The sequence below is a fragment of the Argiope bruennichi genome, chromosome 3 (genome assembly GCF_947563725.1).
Source record: "Argiope bruennichi chromosome 3, qqArgBrue1.1, whole genome shotgun sequence".
Taxonomy (NCBI): Eukaryota; Metazoa; Arthropoda; class Arachnida; order Araneae; family Araneidae; genus Argiope; species Argiope bruennichi.
In genome coordinates this window covers 20,379,245-20,405,187 of record NC_079153.1, presented here as the reverse complement: position 1 = coordinate 20,405,187, position 25,943 = coordinate 20,379,245, and the positions used below count along the sequence as shown (strand labels likewise).

Here is a 25,943-nt window from a genome sequence, read left to right as displayed (position 1 = left end):
TGCTGTATATAGGAGAAGTTTAATTATAACCACCCTGTACATATAATGAGAAGAATAAAGACAATAAATTGATTTCGTCTGTTGATTTTATTAGTATCATAATCATGGGTAAATATATACACAATTGCTTGCAAATCTTCTGAGACAAAATATACCATTGTTTGTTGTACATACTGTTTCAGACAGATGTTCACACATAATTATTATTATTTTCTTCTTTCATTCGTAGTGTTCGTCAACTTTTTTTAAAGTTTTATATTGTATGAATTATATAAAATATCATATTCATCAAAACAATTCGACCTTAAACTTTTGAGGAATCTTCTTGTTTCAAACCTTTATATCAACAAAATTCATTTTTGGAATTATCAACTTATCTGAGCATGATAAGTCAAAACTCTAACAAGCTCAATAGATGATTAACCACTATTTTACAACTGGAACATGCATGAATCAGCATGAAGCATCAGAAACCTTTGAATCAGCATGGATGTTGACACGGTAACTCAAAAACGCAGCAAGTTAGATTACTAAAATTTTGGCATATGATTTAATGACTAGAATTGTTTATCAGCATCAGATGTTATATTAGATACTCTTGCAGGGTAAATGTCTATCTATCTATCTGTGTATATGTGGAAGCTATAATTGAAAAAGACTTGACAAATGATATTTATTTTGGACCTTGGCATCGCATTTCTATATTAAATTTGAAATCAATTGGTTGGCATTAATCCAAAATGCATACCCGACTTTCTTCATGATTCTACGAATCACAAAACAGGTCATAGTTTACTTTAATTTCCAAGAGAAACAAGTGAAAAATATTGCTCTTGCTGCCCTTGAAAAACGCACTAAATCTTACTGTTACAATGAAATCTTCTTAAAAACTTTTAAGTATTCACATTTTTTGAAGTAAAGTGCATTGATTCTTATTGTTATATTGAAATCTTTCTAAAAATCTTTTACTGTTCACTTTTTTTTTGTAAAGCACACACTGACTTTTATTGTTACACTGAAATCTTCTAATAGGCGTTTAATCATTTTTATTTTTCAAATAAAGCACACTGATTTTTATTATTCTTCCTAAGGGTCTTCAACTGTTCACAATTCTCAAGTACTCCAGACACTGATTTTTATTGTTACACTGAAACTTTCTTAAGGCCTTTGGATGTTCATATTTTTTCAAGTAAAGCACCCTGATTTTTGTTTTTATATTAAATCGGTTGCATCCGAACATATTTTTCACATGAATAGCATTCATCTTTATTGCTTCATTCAATTCTTCAGAATGGCCTTTAACTACTCACCTTTTTCAAATACTATGTATGAATTTCATTTATTCAATGAAATATTTCATTTTCTTTATATTCAGATATGCATAACTTAACACAATCATTATTACTAAAATTTACAAAAAATAAATAAAAATTATTATTCCTTTCTTAAAGATGAATGGTAGAATCAACAGGATGACCCATCTCTTCAAATTCTTTTCTTTCATTTTCAACTGAATAAGCTTTATTTTCATCTTCACTTGAAGTATAATTCCAAGGCTGAACTTCGGCCGAGCCAAAAATACAAAAAAATATACCTGAGCTTAAGACAATTCCGATACACATGAAGAAAATTTTGTTCCATTGCTCCAAAGTTTGCTGCGAAGAGAAACATTGTGTTAATCAATTTAAAATAACTGTGTGCGATCAATCAAACTTTTGGAAGAGTTATTCAGAATTTATCATTTTCACATTTTAGTTTACGATGATCAAAGGTGAAGTATACAGAGTGTCTGAGTAACAATGTTATAGACTTCCAAGGGTGGGTGAAAGGATTCTGAGGTGAAAGCTTATAAGCCAGATAACAGCAACGAGACGCGAGCAATTGCTTGTGTCTTGTTACTCGGCTGCGAACCACGAGGTCCCAGGTTCTATCCTCGCTCATAATAATCGCGCTACAATTCTATCTACATGATTCAGAATCATATTGCAATACAGTGGAACTAATGCTTCCCAAACAGTGTAGATGGTTTTGAAGAGCGCGGAATTCCCAAGCTTTCTTTTTTTTTCCGTTTCAGTATTCCATGGCACAAGATTCAGTGGTCATAAGTAATGACCTCACAGCTGCTCATATGAAGAGAGTGTGATCATAATCACTGGCATAGTAATAATTTCACACATCTTACTACAGCAAAACCAAAGTTTAGATGAAATATCCATATGAGTCTTATCCCTCTCCATATCGATATTTCGCATTTCGATCGCCGTATGTATATTGATATTTCGATCTATGACATCCGTATTCAAGAGTTTATTAGTTTTTTTAATTAAAAAATAATTTCAAATTCATTTACTCTTTCTCGTTTCTTTCTGGTTGGAATAAAAATATGCTGTAAGGTGACTCTCTCCATGCGCAGGATTTCTTATTGTCGTCCCTATTAAAGTGTATGGTGCGTTGTGAGTCAATTGTAAAAATATTTTTACAATTTTTGATATGAATTACGCATTTTTGTTATGCTGACATCAATCCTGACGTCATTTCTATGTCGTTTATTAATGATCCACTTTGTTCTATGTAAACAGCTATGTTATCGTTGGTTATGATCATTAAATCATGCTATATGTAGCTGAAACTAAAATTCTTTTGTAAAGTGCTCGGGAATCAGGCGTAGAATGCCATCTACCTTGTCTGGGAAGCATTTCCGATTTTATATTGCTATGTAATTCCGAAGGTTTAGGTATACCCTCTCTTAAAAATTTCTGACCCTAATGCTGAACATGTACATAGAAAAAACATAAGTAAGAACAATATTATTTATATATATCTTCAAGAATTTCGTAATTTTCAAACATTCTGAGACAGAAAAAAATCGCTTTCGTTATTATGCTTGTGTGAACGCAATGGGCTTTGTGGTGAAAGCTTCTAAGCCAGTTAACAGCTACGCTACCCGAGCAATTGCTTTTGTATTGTGGTCATGTTACTGGGCTGAGAGTCACAATGTCCCTGGTTCTATCCTCGCTCCTAACAATCCGCCACATTGGTGACCTCGGACGATGATCCTTCAACCTTCATATAGCTGTTGTGGCGCCATCTACCCATAGCAAACCAAAACCGTCAGACTCACTTGACGCAGCAACAGCAACCACACGCACTCGCCATAACGCGCGGCGTTACTCAAATAGGTACAGGCACATTAGACTCAACAGCTCTATACATCACCGCTCAACAGCCATATCGTTTGTCTCCCCTCAGACTCACTGGAGGGAGAGTCTGTGGTGAAGGCTTATAAGCCAGTTAACAGCTACGCAACCCGAGCAATTGCTTTTGTATTGTGGTCATGTTACTGGGCTGAGAGTCACAATGTCTCTGGTTCTTTCCTTGCTCATTACTAATCCGCCACAGCTTCGTTGATGGAATTCAGTTCATGATCTTTAAATCGAAATTATTGATTTGCGTCAAATTTTGAGCTGCATGCCTTTTATGGGAAAACTTTTCTCTTGTACATGTTAGTATAGTAATACAATAATTCAACGAATAAGATAGAAGAAATCGGGCAAATTTTTTTAAAAATTCTAAAGTCTGCTATGAAATGATACATTTCGCAATTATTCTGGCATATTAACAAAACATGCGAAACAACTACGATATTAGATACTAATTATCAGCACCGAAGTAGTTTATTTATTTTAAATTCACGAGTTGAATATTAAGAATTCATTCTCATACATTTTCAAAAACATAGGTGTTATAATATGTAGGAAGGATTGAAGAATAATAAAATATTTTAAATTAGACCGTATCCATCAAAATATTTTTACATGATATTATGTTTAAGTTGCATTTTTTTTACCTTCCATCAACTTTTGTTCATCAATTTTATTCATTAAAAACTCTTATTCATGATTTATTACATTGTTCTTAACGACATATTAAAAAATAACAGAAAACTTCTTCACAGCAAATATATTCTTCAATCATAGTTTTTTAAATGTTATTTACTTCAAATTACAGATTAATTATAAAAATATTATATAAAGAATTCTCAAAAACAATATGCATTCTGAAAAAAATAATATGCAAAGTATTCTAAAAAGCATATAAAATAAAGAATTATTATGATTTAATCCTAAACATAACCGGCATTGCACCGATATATTGGAATTGCCATTGGAAAACGGTCATTTGATCGCTCCCGGTATGTTTAGTGTTAAATTCTAATACAAACCATTTTTTTTCAAACTTTTTTTTTTCATTTTTCTATATTTATTTACCTGTGCCATTTACAAAATTTAAAACCAATAAAAATCAGAATGTAAAATTAAAAAATTGCTAAAATCTAAAATGAAGGAATTTTTACCAATGGTTTTATATTGTTTTCAATATTTATCAGAATTTAAAATTATAATTCTTACAAAAGTGTCAGATGACTAATTAACTCAGAAAATACACTAGAATGTATTTTAGTGCATCGAAATATATTTCTCTATAAGAACAAATAATAGCAGAATTTTAGCACTATCTCCGAAAATATTCAAGCCATTTTCTGATAATTATAATATTCTGTAATGCATGATAAAGATGAGAATAAGACCATACTTGTCCGTCTGTCATGATACCAACTAAAACGGGAAATATAAAGGCTGCCAAGCTGCCAATGGTAGACGACAGTCCCATCACGCTTCCTGCAATAAATAAATAAATAAAACATGCACATTTCTTCATTATCTTTTTTATTCTCTTCAAAAAAAATTTTTTTGACATGAAAAATCGTTTGCTAAAAGTTTCGTTGCTATCAATAATTTTTAATATATAATGTCAACAGAAATTGAATATATTTTTTTAAAATTTGATTCATTAAGATTATCCTAAAATAAAACGATTTTTTGGAAGCTGAATTCATACTTTGAAAAATTCATTTCGTTTATTTATGACTAGCCGCCTTTGGCGACCAGCCGGTTCGCCAATCTTAATGTTCGTTAAAATTTTAATAATTAAATATTTTATGCAATTCCAACTTTAATAGATTCTTCAGCAAAATATTTTAAAACTTAACATTTTGATAGTGATATAATTCACTCATAATATTATAAAGGCCTTCAGTCATAACGTGATATGTATCTCTCTCATTTTCTGTTACCCCTCGTACAATTTATGCTTCAAATTAAAGTGTAAATGATTAATCTGCAATTAATATAATAATATTTTTTTACTGAAACAAAGCATTTTTTTTTAATAATATGATTACTGATAATAGAGTCACTGAGCGTTTAAACTTTATGGGCACTAAAGGATATCTTTCTTAATTTATGTAATATCTCAAGAATTTGTCAACAAAATTTTCTCAGATTCATCATGAACGGATCGATTCATTAACAATGTTTCATTTTAAATGCATCAAACACTAAGAAAATAAAATGAATCGTTTAAAATAATCGGTCGAAAACAGGTTTAAAAAAACTACTTAAAAAACGATGTTCTTAAGACTATAAGCATATATAAAAAAATATATAACTAACATAAATACAATTTAATTACAAAAGCATGCAACTAACCTAAAAATAATTTAAATCATTGAAAACAGGTTAAAAAAAACTACTTAAAAAACGATGTACTTAAAACTATAAGCATATACAAAAAATATATAACTAACATAAATACAATTTACTTACAAAGGCATACAACTAACCTAAAAGTAATTTAAATCGCCCGTTGATAATGGTTGCCATGCCAACAATCAGAACACAGTGCGCATACGTGAATTTTCTTCGCCTTTTACGGTAACGCAAATGCGTGAATTTTTCTACGCCAGTTGGGGTAACGCTATGCAGATTATACATTTTTAATTTCCTTTATTCTGTGTTATTTTAATTCAAAAGTACTTCAGAATGAATCTGAACCATGGATTAATTAACAATGTTTAATTTTAAATGCATCAAACATTAAGAAAATAAACAGAATCGTTTGAAATAATCCGCCGTAAAATGTTAACCCTAGCCTTATTACTGTTGGGAGAAAAAAACACTAAAGCCTTACTCATTTGGCGGTGGGGAAAATGGAAGATTTTTTTGGCGGGAAAGTTAGTTTTTAATTAATAATTAAAATTCTAATTAAAATTTCAAAAAAGGGACCCCAGGTGCACATTTCCGACCTCTAAGGTATACATGTACCAAATGTGGTAGCTTTATGTCAAATGACCTCTCTTGTAGAGCGCCAACACACACACACACACATTGAGCTTTATTATAAGTATAGATTGGTTTAAAATCTCTATCTATCTATCTATCTATCTACCTAATATATATATATATATATATATATATATATATAAATCAAAATTACTAATTTCTCAAAAAAAAAATCACTCCTAAACACATTATCAATGTTCGCCTCCCACTTTATCTTTCCATTTTATAGAGGTATCGATACAACTTAAACAATAAGAACGATTTCGCCAATTTTATTCGTGAATCAGTTTCCACATTTTACTCGTCCATCTAACCAATCAGACTGCTCCATGTTTATTGCTCAAAAGTGATTTAAAATAATATTTCTTTCGATATTGTATGATGTCATTCCCTGGCTGACATGACTAAATTAAAGCCAGCAGTATGGTTGGCTATGGTATGCGAATAGCTGGTAGACGAAGGCGCTATTTATCCTTTGATATGACATTTACTGTTAATTAGCATGTACCTAATTAAGTAATAAACGTTTCTGGAAGTACCTGCAAAAGTGGGAGACATATCGACCGGAGCAATCATGCAACCTGTGAAGGAGAGGCCAATAAAGCACATGGCAGCGATTCCGAAGCCGGTGCTCGGCAGTCTTTCACAACCTGAGAAGTAGACTCCCAAGAGGCATAGCGAGTATCCCAAGCTAACTGGTGAAAGCAAAAATAATTACGTTAATACAAAAAATTGAATATAATGCATGTATATGAGAAAAGTACAGTGCACTGTGATTGTAAAAGTTTCTTTAAGGCGTTTACAAAATGAAAAAAGAATTTAAAACGAAATTCAAATCTTTACTTGGAAACATAATTGTTTGATTCGTCTATCTTTATTTTATTTCTGTAATTTTTTCTTATTAACAGAAATCAGTCAAAAAGTTAGTTGCACTCGTTCGTAAAACTTAATTTCGTAAAAAAAAACTTTTTAAAACTTTCGTAGCTGACGTCCTATCATAGGGGTAGCGCGTCTTCCCCATGATCTGGGTTTCCTGGGTTCAAGTCCCAGTTCGGGCATGGTCGTTCTTAATCTGTGTTCTATCTGTGAGGTGTGCGAATGTGCCTCTCTATAAAAAGTGGTTGTGCAAACGAATGTGTGAGTGTTATCTTCATATGAGCTAGAAGTCAGACATCTGCCCTTGGGTGCTAAAGGGTCTTTACGCTCAGAAGCTACTGCACCCCTCCTTCCGTGGTAACACGGACACGACATCATCATCGAACTGTCGTAAATATAACTTCATTAAGTTTGAAGTTTAGGATATTTTCGTTAAAAAAATTTACGATCATCATTGTGAATATAGAAAAAGTAATTCATTTTATCTTTACTTATTTCGTCTTTTTTTAATTTTGAAAATATCAAAATTATGTATTGCCACAGAGAAACACAGTGGCGAAAATTTCAATCCTCTTCCAGAAGAACAAATAAAGGTAAATCAAAATGTGTTCATGACATTTCAGATTTGAAATTTCTAAGAAAATCAAAACAGCTTTACTAACATTTCTGTAAGTAGCAAAAAGTAACTTTCAGTGTAGATATGTATTAGTATTTGATAAACTTTTCATTTTTTTATCTTCTTATTACTATCTTTTCATTTTTACTTTTAATGGAAAATTTGATTAAAACATTGTACTTTTGTCTCCTTAACTGGAACATTTATCTTAAAAAAATTTATCTTAATAAAATGAAAAGTTTAACAAAAATATGTATATTTTCAGTTTATTTAATTTTGAAATAATTACGCCAAACTAATTTTCATGTAAAGTAAATGAAATCCAATGAATTTTTGAAAAGAATATTTTATATAATATATATAAGTTTAGCTTTAAATATAACATTTTTGAATACAAGAAAATTATCTCAAACTATTTATTTGAAAGACAATTCGAAGAAAATGGAGTAAAATATGACTTAAACTTTTGAACTCACTAAATATTTAGTAACAACGAAAATAATACATTGATTCAAGACATAAGAGATAATAAGTTAGGCATACATAATAAATTGCTCCCTTTTCGCACTTTATCCACGCCCACGTAGCCGTGCGTGTTCAACCATTTCGATACCCAACTCGCTGTGAAGGTGAGAAAAATTTGAAACGCAAACGGAACGGAAGTGAAAAATCCATTCTGGAAAAGGTAATAATTTTTAAAGATAATTACAAATTTGATATGTCCTTACAGTCTTTCAAATTTAGCCCACTCACAATTCTAAAGAATGGAAGGACAGATAATATTAGGAACATAAAATTTCGAAGTAGGGTTTGTTACTTCATAAAGTATAAACTAAAATTAGACAATCTTTATTTTTCACATTTTAACATTAGCAATCAATCTACACAAAATCTTACAAAAATCTTAATTTCAATCTACACAAAATCTTAATTAACCCAATAACTATCAATTTTTAAAATTTTTTTGGTCGATTCAATTATATGTATGCACAAAAATATTGTGTAACAGCATAATTATTTTCAAATTATGGAAATATTTGATATCTTTGAAAAAGAGTCATAAAAGGGACAGTAATATCATTTCAATACAGTCATAAAATGGACAGTAATATCATTTCAATACAAAACAAAAGATTGAGTAAGTAACAGATCATTACTATAACACCTACATTACATATTTTTGTACAGTATTTCATTATAATGCCTCATTGAAGAAAGACAGTCGAATCTCCATGGCCGAATGGTCACGGCACTGGTCTCATGATCAAGAGACCTGGGTTCGAATCCCGCTAGAGACAATGCAATTAATAGTATATGTAAATACTTAATTCCTCGGTTTTTATGTTTTACTTTATTTCATGTTCCAGAAGATACTGGGCATTTCTTTAGTTTACCAGACAAGTGTTCTGGACTTTTCTTACTGTCTCCAGAAGAGTATTCTGGAACTTTCTCTGCTTATATAAAAGCAGAAGATTTGTCAGTTACTGTATTCTCAGTTCTGTGTTCAATTAATAAATTAGTTTAGCTATACTTCGTGTGTGTATCATTGAATTCTATACTAAAGTATCTGCTTGGCAATAATATAAAAACCAAATCAAAAATTTGTGCCAAATATGACAATTCTGTTCCGTTTAACTTGCTGACGAATTTCAAATTCGTTCACTTGTTGTAAAGAAACGGAGCACCGAATATTGTTTCTGCTACACATAATATTGATTGATTTATACTGCATGAAATTAAACTGTCAGGTGTGCCAAATGGAGTACGTAAAATTCCAAAAATTCCCAAATCAGGATCGTGGCAGCTAAAAGGTTACTAATTATAAAAAAATAAAAAATAAAAATATTATTATGGCAGTAAAAAAAGAAGCAAGCAAACATACGAATCGAGTAACAATTACAGTATAAAAAATAAAAATATAGTACAGAATAGAATCGTAAATAAAATCGTTAAATATACAACAAAAAAAATTGCAGTTAATGTGTACAAATGAATAATTCAAAGGAAAATTATAACAAAAAATTATAGTATACAAAAGCACTAGAAAAAATCAATATGTGAACATATTGATATATAAACAAGGGAAAAGTTAAGACTTTCAAGATTATATGAAGGAATATATATAACCATTGAAGAACGAAAGTAATATAAAAGAGAAGAGAAAAATTATTTTTATAAAGGAAGTAGTTATTCTCGTGTGTTTAAAACAAACAAACAAAAAAACGAACTCACTAAATATATTTAAAAACAAGCCTTCTTATTTCTATTAGCCTATAATTTTTACACTCCATTTTACTTTCCATTTACTCTCCATATTCCATTTAAAAAAACAGCAAAATTGTTTTTCCTGAAGCATTCTGGCGTATTCTCTAAATTCCCTCTACCCCACATATGGACTTCAGGCGAAACAATGAATGCCACGAATAGCCAGATTTTTTATTTTCTCGCACATGAGTGTTTCGTATCTTGCAATACAGTTAACAAATTATGGATGCCTTTTTTATAAACCGCTGAAATAAAACTTTGCAATAAAACAACAGTGTTAATAATAATATTACATTTCAAATGTCACCCATCTAAGACTTGGAGTACACAAACTCGAATTTAGTGATCAGCAGGGGTCAAACTTTTGAAGATATTAGTTAAATTTTTTATACGCATCTCTTCGTTAGATGCTAAAATGCGACACAAATGTTATTTATGTTTTATAGTTTTCATGCTCGCTTGCATTCAGGCAGATGGATTATGAAATTTCATATGGATGGATTTTGTCCAAAATTTCATAGAAATCTAGAAATTTGGCAAGAATACAGCACACCAAATTTCATTCGTTTTTCAATTACCCTCCTAAAAGACAGACGAAATTCCAAAAAATGTGTTTTTTATGCACAGAGAGATTAAATGAGGTGATATATCAAAATCTTGATGCTAAATTTGTTGATGATTATATTACTTTTTTCTTTATATACTTCATATAGTATAAAGTAAAAAAAGTAATTTAAATATTACAAAAACTTAGACTCTGTTTTTTAAAATTTAGTCCAAATTACTTTCGGTTGAAGAAAGATAACTAAACTTACTTCTTGAAGAAAAAGTGTAAAATGGTACCCGAGAGGATGTGAGACACCATCCAATAGGGGCCAAATATTACGTACATCTTTATATACACTTAATTGATAAAAAAATAACTAAACCTACTTCTTGAATTGAGAAGTGTAAAATGGTTCCCAGAAAAATTGGCTGAACTGAGAGGAAGTGAGACACCATCCAGTAGGTGCCAAATATTGCGTACGTCACTGCGTAAACTGGGCCGGAGGTGAGGATACTTTTCCATGGTGTGGGTGGTCTCTAAAACAAAATTTACCACATTTATAAAAGCAAAATCACTTCATCTATCTTAATAAACGAAAAGAGAACTGTATTTCAAGCTTTTAGTTTCCCAGAATAACCCTACGTAAAATAAATAATTTCAGTTTTGCAAGCTAAATTTTATTCCTAAAATATTTAAATATATACTATACGTTCCTTTTCCCGTGCCTCTAAAAAACTAATTGCTGAAATTGTTACTGATTGCGCTTGATCATCAAGGCCAATAAGCACCGACAACAATTTAAAAGTATCTCAAGTACTTCTTATAAATGAATAAAAGCCATCCACGCATTTCTAGTCTCTTCTTTCTAAGTTTGACATTTAGTGGCATGCAATCTCTTCTGATAATGAAGAGATTGCATGCTGCTAATCATCGAGTAAAAGCTTCATTTTCGCTTAATAATGTGTATGCTTTGGCAAATGTACATTGTGGAGTGATTTTTTAAAACAAATTTAATTAGAAGAATAATTAATTAAAATTAAGCGAAAGTTTGAAGTTTCTGCACGATAACATCCAAAAATATTATGAGAGCCGCGGTGGCCTCATGGTAAGGTCTCGGCTTCGGAACCGGAGGGTTTCAGGTTCGTGACCCGATTCCACCGAAGAACCGTCGTGTAAGGGGGTCTGTTGCACGTTAAATCCGTCATGACCAAACGTCCTCCCACTGGTGTGGTGTGGAGAGGGGGGTGCCAGCTCAGGTGTCGTCCTCGTCAACTGACCGTGGTTCACAATTACGAGGTCCGTCCCAAAATAGCCCTAGTGTTGCTTCAAAACGGGACGTTAATATAACCAAACCAAACCAACCAAAAATATTATAGCATAAAAATTTAAAAAAAAAAGATTATCTTTTGAATAATACTAATATTTTTCTTTCCGCTTTTAAATAATTTCTAAAATTCTTTAATTCTTTTAAGAATATTTAACTTTATACTAGTTGCCTTTTCTGACAAGCTAATTCACCGTTGATACTATATTTATTTCATTAATACACACACTCACACACACACACACACATAACATAACGCCATCCTGTGCCCCCGGTACCTATAACACTAAGTTATCTAACCAGTTGGATGAGCACAAGATGGAAGGAAAAAAAAAAGAAAGAAAGAAAATGTTGGTAGAAAGAAAGAGACGACAGACCATCCAGGGTTCTCCAGAGAGAATCCCAACGGCGTCAAATCCTACACGACTGTATTTAATTTTTTGGTGACGTAATAACCGAATAGAGGGGACAAGGATACTTAAACAAATGGTCACTATGGGTTCAACTTAAAGGGAAACGAGATTACTAACTGAAAAAAACTGATAAATTACATTGAGAACATCTATATGATATGTATAAGCATATAAATTATCACTGAAAGGTCAGAAATCTGTAACGTCCTTCTGAGTCCTGTGGTTTTGATTTCCTTCGTCAGAACTGCACTTTTGAGGGACTTTTGAAGTTATAATTTCGGCTGATTTTGATAAGTGGCATTTTGGTCTCAGCTATTGTGTTGTCTTGAAGAGGTCTTGGTATTTATGAATATGGTTTACTATGGAGTGGATCTTGCCGCGTGAAAGGGTATTCGATGCAACTCTCCTGTACCATTCTTCCTCAAGACTTGTTTCTGGCTTCCTCATGTGCCATGAGAGAGTCAGTAGGCATTCGGTGGCATAGTGAATTGGGGATCCTATCTCCCCACAGCTACAATAAGGAGAGTTGGCCAGGTGGAATCTGTGTAGGTATGTCGGGAATGGGCCGTGTCCAGTGAAGAAAAGGACATCCGCTCTGTTCCAGTTGGTCGCGTAGAGAGAAACTTTCGGTATTATGTTGAATGTGGAGCGGCCTGTTTCGCCTTCTTCCCATTAATTTTGCCATCTTGTCATCATATCGGTTTGGAGGATGTTCTTCAGATGACATCTTGGAAGCTTCATTACATTCCGATCTTGATTAGCATTAGCCGCTGTTTTGGCTAGTTTGTCCGCCGCTTCATTCCCTTCATAGCCTACATGTGCCTTGATCCATGAAATTTTAATGTGAGGATTTGCAAGAAGAAGGGTGAATGTATCTCTTGCTAATTGGCTATTAGATTTTGGTGAACTTGAGGCTTGTATACTTGCTTTATTGTCGACGTAAATTGTGATGGGATCTGATGTAGGAAGAGAGGTTGCGTATTTGACTGCTCTATTGAGTGCTAGTAATTCAGCTTGGAAGACCGTATTTTCTTTTAATACACACACACACACACACACACACACACACACACACACACACACACACACACACACACACACACACACACACACATATATATATATATATATATATATATATATCAGACAATTTGTGAGATTATCTGAATTAATGTGGCATTCTTGATCAATACAAAATGAAATATAACTTGCCTTCAGTGTTAGTTGTGATTCTTGGTCATTCAAAATAAGAGATAATTCTGCATCGCTGATTCTTGGATGGCCCGTGGGCGATTCAAATATAAAAACATGAAAACAAAGACATAATACTAATCCTAGAGCTCCTGTGAAGAGAAAAAGAAAGAGTAATTATTTGTGATATATCACTTGAATTAATTGGATTCATGCTATTCTAACAAATCAATTAATTTGTTAAAAAATAAGCGACTACTTTGAAAGTCGATTTTTAACGAACATATTGAATACTTTTTTATGCAATATTTTTATGTTTTGAACAGTTTATTGTAAAAAAAAAATCCTTTGGATTTTTTTTCTAAATTTGTTTTTTGGGGAAGTTATATTTATTCTTATATTTGTATAATTTACACTTTAACTCTATTTTACATATTTAAATTCTATTTTCTCAAAAATTGAATTTTTAATAAAATATACCTGCGAAATTATTTATTAAAATTAATTTCATTTTTAGAATTGATTAATTAAATCAATTTTGTTTTGTATTAATTTTATTAAAAAATTATTATATTTAAAACAAAATAAAATATCAGGCATTTTTTTATTCAAATTAAAATAAAAATTTCTCAATGTATCCTACAGTTCCTGATTTAGCGAATAAATAATTTGTTCATTCAAAAAACACTTTGCAGTTATCTGAATGCTACATAATGCGAAAAAAAATTTAAACTCATGTTATCTATCAGTCAGCCTCAATGAATAAAAACTACAGGAAATCCGACTCATTTCTTAATCGGGAACAAGATAATATTATTTACGAAATTATCTGTAATAATTTGAATAAATCATTTCATAAAACTCTAAACCAGAAGGTTATATCTTTTATCTATTTTCCCTATATATATATATATATATTTCTCCTTATTTTTCAAAACAATTTTAGTTTTTAATTGAGATATTTTTGTTTTATAGGTATTTTTATAACTTAATTTAAGTAAGAATTAAAAATATATTTTATAACATTTTCTAAAAATTTCATCTCAGACGCATAGCGAACATTTAAAGAGTCTTACCTGGTCCGAGAAACAGTGCAATAATATTTCTTAATATTTCCATTCTTACTTTTACAAGTATTTTATGATCCTATTATTATACTTTTTAAAATGCCTAAAAGTGTGTGACAACATAAAAGCTTATGAGATCAATTTTTTTTTTTTTTTTTTTTTTTTTTGAAAAAGGCTCTGAAATAGTTATATTTTTGAGTTTTGCACAAAAAATATTAAAAAGTATAAAACATTTTTGAAACCAAAATATACCACTTGGCTGACGAAAGTTGTTTATTATTTAAAAAGAAGCAAAAATGTTTTGGTTTAGAAGTTTATCTAGTAGTTGGCTTAAAATTTTGCAGATAGCTTAAGAAACATATTACTTAATTCATGAACCAAAAAAAAAAAACTTTATTTCTATCTATTCTTTAAATATTTGAGTTCAACTGATAAATAACATGAAATTTCAATCATTTTGACATTATGAAACATTGAAAAACTATATAATGTTTCCGATAGAGTAGATAATTTATTCTCCAGTTCAGGAACTGCAGAACATATTAAGAAATTGCTACACCAAATTTGAAATATATATATATATATATATATGCTTTATGTTTAAATTTATGAAGATTTTCATATGAAAATTCTATCAAAGATAAGAATTAGAAATAATAGTTTGTAAAAATGTAAAATAGGATTAAAAAGTATATAAATACAAATATAAAAATAAGTTAGCTTTCCAAAAAACTGCACTCAAAAACAAAACTCAAAAGGTTTTATAAAAAAAAAATTTAATTTAAAAAAAAAACAAATTTTTCAAAAATACTGTGGCGGTTTGAATTGAGCGAAGATAGAACCTGGGACCTTCTGGTTCGCAGTCGAGTAACATGACCACAATACAAAAGCAATTGCTCGTGCAGCGTAGTTGTTAACTGGCTTATAAGCTTTCCCCACAATACTAACATTAAAAATATTATGTTCAAACATTAAAAATACTATGTTCAAACATTAAAAATACTAATGTTTAAACATTAAAAATATTAATGTTCAAACATTAAAAATATTAATTAAAAAATCATATTTAAAAAAAATCGATTTTTTAACGTAGTTACCTACGTTATTGCAGTAAACTTACAAAAAATGAAATGTTTTTTGTAACTCACCATAGACATAATAGACGGATGGCCATCCTCCTAGAAATGTTGAAGAGCACATAGGCCCTGATGAGAAACCACTTATTAAGGCTCCACTCGAGTACCCAGCCATGACCAGAGAATTGAGCAGACCTCTCTCCGATCTCGGAAACCAATTGGCAGCCAAAACGCAATGGGCGGCAGGAATCAAGCCCTGACAGTGTTAATTTATTCACACTTGTATAAATATGAAGAGATTTCGAATTTTAAAAAATTAATTCAGATATTCTGATTTAAATGATTTTAGCCTTTTTATATTCAAATTTTAAATAAATTTAGAGGCATTAGAATCATAAGTCAGAATATCATTATATGATATTTTTGTCTTGAATCGTCTATCTTTATTTCATTTTTTAAAATTGCTATGAATCATATAGTCGCGACAATATACAGACAAAAAGAATTTGATGAATACTAGAGCAATGTGTTGAGTATAAATTCAATAACTGAAACAATGAAAATTCATTCCCGCTGGCTTATTGCGGATTTCCTGAGCCAGCTCAAGAGTCTCTCTCACCATCTGACTACAGTTTTGGACATACAGTATACTCCCGATTATCCGCGGAATTGGGTGGCGCGGCCGCCGCGGATAGCAAAAATCGCGGATAATCCGAAAAAAGCTAAAAACGGGTATAGCAAAAGAGAAAACAGTCATCCCAACTTTCAAAAATCGTTTTATGTACAATAAAACGTAAAATAAACAGCAGGAAATGTTTAACTAACGCTTAATATTTAAGTATATCACTTAAAATTAACCTAAAATGCATTTTGTTAATGAAAACAGAAAAGTGCTTTGTACTTACGAGAGGCGTCAAGGATACACAGAAAAATTAATACATATGTACTGTTTTAATACTGTTATGTATTATGTAATTACAAAAGCATAACTGTAAAACTACACCTTTTTGAAGAAATCAGTCATTTGTGTTTGCTTCTTGCTTTGGAAGCATTTTCCCTTTGCTTGGAAGCAAAAAAGAAAAGTTAGTGCGGCAGGCGCGGATAACCCGCCCGCGGAGAATCGGGAGTCTACTGTAGTTAACTGCTTAGTTAACAGTTAAATTAGTGACTATAGTTCTCCGAAATAACTATAATGTCGCTTCAAAACAGAATGTTAATATCACTTAACTAAACTAAACGAAAAGCATTTTAATATGAAAAAAAAAGAGTACAAAAATAAAATGTTATATTAGTATAGATAAAAGCTTATTTTTTGAGTTTAAATAATATGGAAATAATTTTCATTCAATAATATACTAAGATATTGAAAAAACTGAGATTTTAATTAACGTTTGAAAACTAAAGCATACTAAATCAATTTATTAAAATGCGAAATAATAGAATACAAAAATAAATTGGTATATTATATAGATAAATGCTTATTTAGTTAATTTAAAATGAAGTAGAAATAATTTTTATTACCATAAATATTCAGAAAATGCCGTCAATTTTCTTTACATATTTTTTATCCAAAGTGTAGGCTAGATTTTTAGAGAAATTCGGAAAAATGCTCTAATCTGAAAACTTCCGGATATTTTTTTATTGCGTAGTGTTTAATAAGTATGTCATTCTCGAATTCGTATGCGCTTGAGTACACGTTTTTTTTTAAATTTCATTTTTGCTATTCTGTTTGCCTCTTAAAAACTTAAAATATCTTGAAAGAGTAAAGCACTTTTATTGAAAGATGGAATTAAAATCTCAAAAGAATTTGATAAAAAATATAAACTTAACAAACGCAGAATTGGCAAAGAAAAAAAATATCTCAACTTCAAATCGGTAAACTATGGCCTATGACAGAAAAAAATACAAGGACAAATACAAGGAGAAATTAGCAATAACTTTTGGAAACTCCGCTTCGAAAAATTATGAGTAAAAGAAGGTTTAAATAACACCTTTAAAATTCTTACTTTTAAATGAATCCGTATTAGTTGCATTAAATTTGTACTAATAAAAGTTATTTACCAAATTTCAATTATACATCTTTTTACTCTTTCATATACGAAGTATAGAGAAAGAATTGTAATCATCGAAAAATTGAACCTGAGATTTTGACGAATCACTAAATTTTAAACCTCCTTGAATTCGAAAAACACATTTTTAAAAGTTGTCTATCTGTCTGTCTGTGACTAATATAGCTCAAGAACTCTTTGAGCTAGATAGATGAAATTTGGTATATGGTCTTTGCATCAAATTTATAGGTTTCTATTAAATTTTGAGCAAAATCTATTCAAAGTCCTGCTGTTCGAATATAATTTAACACAATTAATACAAATCGAAGAAAGCTTGATGGGTAAAATTCGGTACACATATTAATTTCTATAGTGTAGCCATGTATGAAATTATAAGCCAAATACAACCAGGGATTGACCGTCTGTTGGTCTGTACTTTCAGAAACATATAAATGTGTTATCTGAAAGATGCAATTACTTAAATATATCAAATTTAGTATGTGATTTTGTGACAAAATTTTGTTTCAATCGTTTGAATAAACCATGTCTAAAATTCAAACTCGATTTTCAAATCTATTAATCGTCAAAACACTCGCCAATGATAACTGAATGGATTCAGTAAAAATTTCCGCTTGATGCAGTAAAGAAGGGAAATATTTCGTAACTATTTTACTCCAATTCCATGAAAGTTGTTCTCTAGAATAACACTTTTATTATAGAGTATACGAGTTTTGACGCGACCACACCCACTGGTATTTTAAATTCCGTTTTACATAGGTTCCCTGAAAAATTCTTGAAAGATGCTTCATTGTATTGTGTATTCGAATTCCATAATTTTTTTCCCAGCATTTTGAAATAAATACTTTCGTAACCATTGCATCTCACACTTTATCGTTTGCCTTCCAAAGATAATGATAATTTAAATCATAATTGTATAGTGATTAATTAAAACAGTGTTTATATTTAAATGGCTTGTTTCACTCCAAATAACATATATATAACTTTTAAGACCTCTATTCTGAATCAAGCGTTACAACTTGATGAACAAGCAACAACTTGCTGAAATTTAATAAATTAAAAATTGGAATTATCATACGGAATATAATATAATTTTTTTTTTAAATTGAAATTCTTATACGCTAATATTTTTTTAAAAAAGGTGAAGAGCATAAAGAAATATTTTTTAATAAAGCATATATTTCTTCGACAAAAATAAAAACTTGAAGCAGAAATTTACAACAGATTTTCAAAGAAACGCTAGTTTTGTTAGTCTAAGTAGAAACTCACTTGGCCAAACCCCCTTAGAAACTGCGCCGCTATCATCCAGTAACTACTGGCATAAGCTGCTAGAGGGGACAGCAAATGACCCAACGTTGAAAGGAACAGTCCGCACAGGATGATAGTTTTCGCGCCAAATCTTTCAGATAACATTCCACCAGGTGTTTGTGATATAACAAATCCGAGGAAGCTGGATCCCAAAATATATCCTTGCATCGCAGGGTTCCAATCAAAATCCCCACCTGTCTTAAATATGAGGGAAAAAGAAATTGAAATTGAATTTCAATTTGCATTTATTAAATATGAATATATTCTTTTTGATTTTCATCTTCTCGTAAATGCGATAAAATGCGTATGGTACCATGTTTCAGAAGACATTATTTTGGTAAAAGTTCAAGGACATTTATAAAATACTTGGATTAGAAATATTACATTAAAACTGATCATTTGCAAAGTTTTTTTAGTTAAAACATTATTTGCAAAAATTGAGCGTGAATATGTTATAGCCTTACTCGTGCAAGTACTGAAGTGATTTGAAAATATCCTTCATAAAATGATCTTAAAACCACAAGAAAAATAATATGTTTATCTTACTTACATTCGCAATTTTTTTTTTTTTATTTAAAAAAATGGGCAAATGGAAGATGTTCAGAAGATATTTAATTTAATAATAACTTATAGGTGGTTATGAAAAGAGTATTTTCTTTATTAGCAGAAAAAATAGTGCATCGCATAGCACGCATATTTTGTGTGTTTTAGAGGATTCTTTTTTATCCCCGAGGCTTCTTATCTGTGTTAACCATGAAAGCCTTCGAGAAAATTTTAAATACATTTAAATAATTCCGTAAGAACAAAAAAATATTAATTTTATTATGGTTTTAATAGGAATTCAACAGTCCATTATATATTTTTTTGTTATCTGTTGTATTACTTCATCATGTGTCTATTCTTAATCATATTTACCAAATGAAAAAAAAAATGAAATTAGCTAAGATGAACACAGTTCATCAATCACATCATCATAAAAGATCAAAGCTGTTATTTTTTAATGCTAATTTGTAGAATTTATCCAATTGATCAATTGAGAAAAATAAATAATCATTTGTATGTGCTATATTTATTAAAATATAGATATTATATTTAATACTTTTCGTTTGAACAATTAAATAATTTTTCTAAGGGAATCCATTCATATTGCATTCTTTTTACCTTAAAATTCCGATAAAAGCTATATGGTTTAATCTTATGGTTTAAAAAAATCATTATTCGATCGTTTACGAATATTTACAATTTTTCTTCTTATTTTTTTTCATTCGTACTCAATAAACAAAGGCTCCCCGATAAAACGAATAGAGATTGAATTTATCGAATTTTATAGTTTGAAGGATTAACACACGATTGCTTACATTTATTTACTCTTTTTATCTTTTTACTGGACAAAGTTTACCATCATAACAGTTCTTTATTGAAATAAATATAACTTCTGGTATCAGTTTTAACCTTATGCTCTGAAAAATCAAGATTTGATGGTTTGAGTTTATTTACAATTTTTTAAATTCTTTTTTTTATTGTTTGTATTTATTTACAATTTTTTAAATTCATTTTTTTATTGTTTGTATTTATTTACAATTTTTTAATTTCATTTTTTTATTGTTTGTATTTATTTACAATTTTTTAAATTCATTTTTTTATTGTTTGTATTTATTTGCAATGTTTTAAATTCATTTTTTTATTGTTTGTATTTATTTACAATTTTATCTTTTTACTGGACAAAGTTTACCATCAATACTGAATAAGAGCTCTTTGTTGAAATAAATATAACTTCTGGCATCAGTTTTAAACCTATGGTTTGAAGAATCAAGATTTGATTGTTTGCATTTATTTACATTTTTTTTAAATTCATTTTTTATTGTTTGCATTTATTTGCAATTTTATCTTTTTACTGGACAAAGTTTACCATCAATAACAGTTCTTTATTGAAATAAATATAACTTCTGGTATCAGCTTTAACTTTATGGTTTGAAGAATCAAGATTTGATTGCTTGCATTTATTTACAATTTTTTAATTCATTTTTTATTGTTTGCATTTATTTACAATTTTTTAATTCATTTTTTATTGTTTGTATTTATTTACAATTTTATTTTTTTAATGGACAAAGTTTACCATCAGTACTGAATAAAAGCTCTTTATTGAAATAAATATAACTTCTGGTATCAGTTTTAACCCTATGGTTTGAAGAATAAGATTTGATTGTTTACAGTGATTGATTGCATTTTTTTCATTTTATCCTCATTTGTATTGAACAAACAGAAGCTTCTAGTTAAAGTAAGTAGTGATTTAAATGGCATGGTTTGAAGGATTGACATCTGATTTGAGAGCTCACATTATGGCGCCTTTTTTTAAAATGAGCACATAGACGTGAATACTATTATAACTGACATCACCATTCAAGTATAATCATATTGTTACATAATAAGCTGAAAGTTATACTCATTTAAGTTTTTTACTCCTTAATATTTAAGTAAATTATACTTACCTTGGAGACTGAATATTCAGTTTCTTCAGCAGAATTTAAAGGGCAGGAATCAGTGGTATTATTAAATACTGCGTGCGAACTGGTTGCAGTATTGTTTATCATCGCCACGACGCTGATGCTTGTAGTCAACCTATAAGCATTTATTTCGAAGAAAGCAAAAAATTCCAAAAGAGTCACTAAATAGCGATACTGAAAAATCGATCTTGTCGGATCTAAAAAAATATTAAATATTGTACAAATTGTTACTTGCAGTAATAAAAATCGCCAAAATTATGAGTAGAGTAAAAGATTATCAATCGTTTATAGAATTCGATAAATTGTTGTAGCGATTTAAATACACTATTATTATTCTGATTTTTTTTTTTTTTTTTTTGTGAAAAAATATTCAAATAACTTAATTTTATAAAATTCTAAATATATTTGGTATCAATCGACATCTTAGAATGTTCTTCAAAATTTTACTTTTCTGCTTTAAACAGAAATGTGATGGTTGCATGAAATTCTTAATCGGCATATTTAATGAAAAGCAAAAAACAGAAAAGAATTCTGAGTGATTAGTGGTCTTTTATAAATCAAAAAAAGCAAAAAGAGCATTCTAAACATTCACTGCATGCAATGGTGTCTCGTCAGCTTATAAACAAAAACATCGCTGTAAGCAATATTGCTTAGAAGAATCAAACTAAATTCTGTTTTCTGGAAACAGCTTTACCTCTAAGCAAATTAAGGATATCGAAATGTTTTTTGAAAATTATCAAAGTATTTTTGTTGTTGTCGAATATTTCTTATTTTTGTTTTTGTATTATTTGTTATTATATTACAAAGTATTTTTGTTGTTGCTTCCTTCTTGGCAGCCTGAAAGCGATGGCGTAACCAGAAAACAGCGAATGAGAAATTGTGGAGGAAAACAAAGCAAGAGCAATTGAATCTCTATTGGCAAACGAAGAAAAACCAGCAAGAGTGGTTTCTTCGAAATGTTTTAGTATACTCTATAATAAATGTACTTATGCATTATTAGTCGCATGCCATTGGCGAACAATAGTTATAAAACTGATTATAAGCATGCGAACTTTTGTGATTAATTCTAAAGCATAAGGCACATTTTGGACAACTTCATTACTAACAATTGAACTCAAAATATGACTCAGGACTACAAGTATAATCCCAAAAACATATATTAAATTTCGTATATTTAAATCATGACGTTTTTGAGTTATCACGTGCTTATGAGAATACAGACCTATAGACAACCAAACCCCGTGACATAATTATTGTGCTTTATTTGGGGGTTATATTTGGACATTGAGACAAACAGACTTCTTTAGAATGGATTTCGTTCGATATTTGATAAAAATTTACAAATTTGGAATAGAAACCATATACCAACTTTTATCCATCTAATGCAAAGCATTTTTTAGCTACCGTGTTCACAGAGAGACATATTTCCAAAAATGTGGTTTTCGAATTCAGAGACGTCTGAAACGTCGGGACTTCGTCATAATCTCAGCTTCGAATTTAGTGACGATTATAACACTTTCTTTTTGTATACTTAGTATATAAGAAAGTACTAAATAAAATTAATATAAGTAGAAGTAGAAAGTAGTAAGAAACATAGAACAACTAGATATGAGCCAAACCTGGGCAGAATATCCGAGTTACCGCTGAGCTGAATCAGAGAAAATTTGATTTTTGGCCTCCGCCTAGCTTGTTACGCTTAGCTATTGCGCGTTGAGCATAATGCCCACATGCATATAATGCCCTTTTTCACATAATGTCTATTCCATATAATGCCCTTTTTCATATAATGCCTATTCCATATAATGCACTCTTGAATAAAATGGCTATTCCATATAATGCCCTCTTGAATAAATGACTATTCCATATAATGCCCTCTTGAACAAAATGCCTATTGTATATAATGTCCTCTTGAAAAAAATGCCTATTGCACATAATTCCCTCCTGTATATAATGCATTTTGCCCATAATGCTTATTATATATAATGCTCTCCTGCCTATAATGCATTTTGCCCATAATGCCATCTCGAACAAAATGCTTATTATATATAATGCCCTCTTGCATATAATGCCTATAGCACATAATGCCCTCTTGCATATAATGCCTATAGCACATAATGCCCTCTTGCATATAATGCCTATAGCACATAATGCTCTCTTCACCATATTTAATTTAACAAATTAAAATGATAAATGATTTCATAGATTTTTGAAAGCAAGGAAAGTAAAAATTAAATATCTAAATACATAATAATAATTAATCATAATTGAAAAAAATGAAACTATCTTAAGACTTTTCCTAATTTTAGAAATGAACTTACAATTAATCTATCCAATACAGGAAACAGATAAGTATTAATTATTCGCAATTTTATTATATAATATTCATCAGAATTATTCAAAGAACTAATAAAGCTTACCAGTTTTCAGTACATCTTTCTTTAAAGATCCCTTTTGATTGCAATTTGCAGAACATGTATCAAATTCTTTTATATTGCTAACAGTCGTTGTTCCACAAGTCATCTTTAAGTCAGCGGTTAATGAAAACAATCTAGATCTTTTTATTCATAGATAATTAATAGTTTTTCTCAATTTTAAACAATAAAACCCTAAAAAAGGAAAAAAATATAATAATAGAAAAATAAAATACGACAAATATTCTTCAAATCTCAAAATGTTAGAGTCGAAAATAAGTAATACCCTTTCATTCAGTTTGCAAGTTTAGATGAATATTTAAAATACAGAAAATCAAGAAATTCGCAAAGCAACTATAGTTGAATGTTGTACAAAGGCAACAAATAGCTTTATAATACTTTATAAATAAGTTGTCAAAATATGGAAGAAAAGTTTGAAACGCAACAACAATGCGTTTGCGTTTTATTTTATTACATTAAAGAGGAGAAGCTCTTAAAAACAAAAGGAAACACGAAAAAGTTAAAATCGAACTAAAATTAAATAAGGTTGGAAAGTAATAAAAGGCTTTACTCTGTTTTCTACGTCACAAGTTTACAAGCGAAATAGCAAGAAAATTCAGTAATCGAAATGCAGCAAAAGTACATTTTTATTATTTTATTATGGCGATTTTAAATGCGCGGCAATGATGTCCACAATACTTTCTGGAATTCTCCCCACTCTCTCACACACATAAAACTGGGGACCTTGGGTAAAACTGAAATGGCGAATAATAATTACTTAATATGACGTAAATCTAATATTTTTACTGATTCCTGCCTGAGAATATATATTTTGGACACCTTTTTCCTGCCGACTGACACCAAAATTTGACACGGAATTATAATTATAGTCACAAGAAAATATAACGAATTCATCGATTTAAAACGATTTATGAATTATTCCGTTTACAAGAATACGATAATACAGATAGATAGACGGTCGACCGTTTGAAGGATTTGGTTCAAAATTTGATACCCAAATTTTGAACCCTTTGCATTTTGTAGTTATCTAGGGTATTTGTACTCGGATAGCTAGACAGAAAAACTTCCTTTAAATGTATTTTCTTCAAAATTTGGCAGAAATTTACAAAATTAGTTGTAATTTCAAATACCAAATTTCACCCGTCTAACTCAAAGCCTTTTTAAATTATCGTATTCACAGACAAATAGACAGACAAACAAACATAATGACAAAAATATGCTTTTCTGGTTCAAAGATGCCTTCAAACAGGAAATTCATCAAAATCTCGAGTTCAAACTTTTTGACGGTTATGGTTCTACTTCGAATACGAGAAAGCGAAATTTAGATCTTCTTTTGCAAATATGAATTTTTATTTGTAATACTTCTATTGTGAAAGTCATTACCATATTCCTACGTCATTCGATTGACTCGATATAGAATCTTCTAATTTTGCACATTTTTAATGGTAAATTACGAAAACTTATAATGAAAGGAACTATTACTTTATAGAGATAGATCAGTGTTTGATATAAAAATACTTTAAAAAATGATGTATCCCTAATTGCGATTGCATAACATATAATTAGTTATTTTCATTTTAGAAATATTACTACACATTGAATAAATACATAACAATATTCACTCAAAAAAGTTTTATAAGCCAAAAAATTTCAATCATTTTTTAAAGAATACTTGCCAATTGTAAAAATTCCTTACAGAAAATTTCTAGCAACCTCTGACTTGAAGAGAAAATTCAAAAAGAAATCTGATACTCTTTTTACGAAAACATAAATTCTTCTTCCATCACGTGTCGCTATTCACCTTTAGAATCTTGAAATTATTGCTTGAGATATAAAAATGTTCCTAGCTGTTATCAACATATAAAATTATTCAGCACTTTGAGTATTTCATCTCTGTCATATGATGTCATTCTTGAGATATGCATTTAAATATGTATTTTTTGCATATGTATGAATTCTTATGTGATTATTACTGTATAAGCAGAATGAATAACCCTTATTGAAATTTGTATTAGAATTGTATATTTTTTTTCTTCTTTACCACAATGAATGAAGAATTTTGAAATGTTTCTCCAA

The 25,943-nt window shown here is 29.8% G+C and overlaps 1 protein-coding gene across 3 annotated transcripts; it reads right to left on the bottom strand.

Moving 5' to 3' along the window:
- Nucleotides 1-82: 82 nt before the first annotated feature.
- On the bottom strand, nucleotides 83-25,608 carry LOC129963551 (putative inorganic phosphate cotransporter). 3 transcript variants are annotated; one of them, XM_056078004.1, is made up of 11 exons: nucleotides 25,544-25,608; nucleotides 23,853-24,041; nucleotides 21,421-21,632; nucleotides 18,893-19,129; nucleotides 15,630-15,813; nucleotides 13,436-13,566; nucleotides 10,873-11,022; nucleotides 8,218-8,350; nucleotides 6,722-6,877; nucleotides 4,594-4,679; nucleotides 83-1,655 (listed from the first exon to the last, which is right to left on the bottom strand). In XM_056078004.1, the coding sequence occupies exons 2-11, from the start codon at nucleotides 23,953-23,955 to the stop codon at nucleotides 1,446-1,448; spliced, it is 1,602 nt and encodes a 533-aa protein (XP_055933979.1). In that variant the 5' UTR covers nucleotides 23,956-24,041; nucleotides 25,544-25,608; the 3' UTR covers nucleotides 83-1,445. The 3 variants fall into 3 exon arrangements, with proteins under 3 accessions (XP_055933979.1, XP_055933981.1, XP_055933980.1); XM_056078006.1 differs by lacking the exon at nucleotides 18,893-19,129; XM_056078005.1 differs by lacking the exon at nucleotides 25,544-25,608 and having other exon boundaries at nucleotides 21,421-21,550; nucleotides 23,853-24,034.
- Nucleotides 25,609-25,943: the final 335 nt, after the last annotated feature.

Bases quoted from the DNA above. Each gene is read 5' to 3' on its own strand.
- LOC129963551 (XM_056078004.1), bottom strand. From the start codon at position 23,955: ATGACTTGTGGAACAACGACTGTTAGCAATATAAAAGAATTTGATACA. The intron at 19,130-21,420 runs GTAAGTATAATT...CTCATATTTAAG, and splicing joins CTGAATATTCAGTCTCCAAG to ACAGGTGGGGATTTTGATTG. The intron at 4,680-6,721 runs GTACTTCCAGAA...TATTTATTGCAG, and splicing joins TATGTCTCCCACTTTTGCAG to GAAGCGTGATGGGACTGTCG.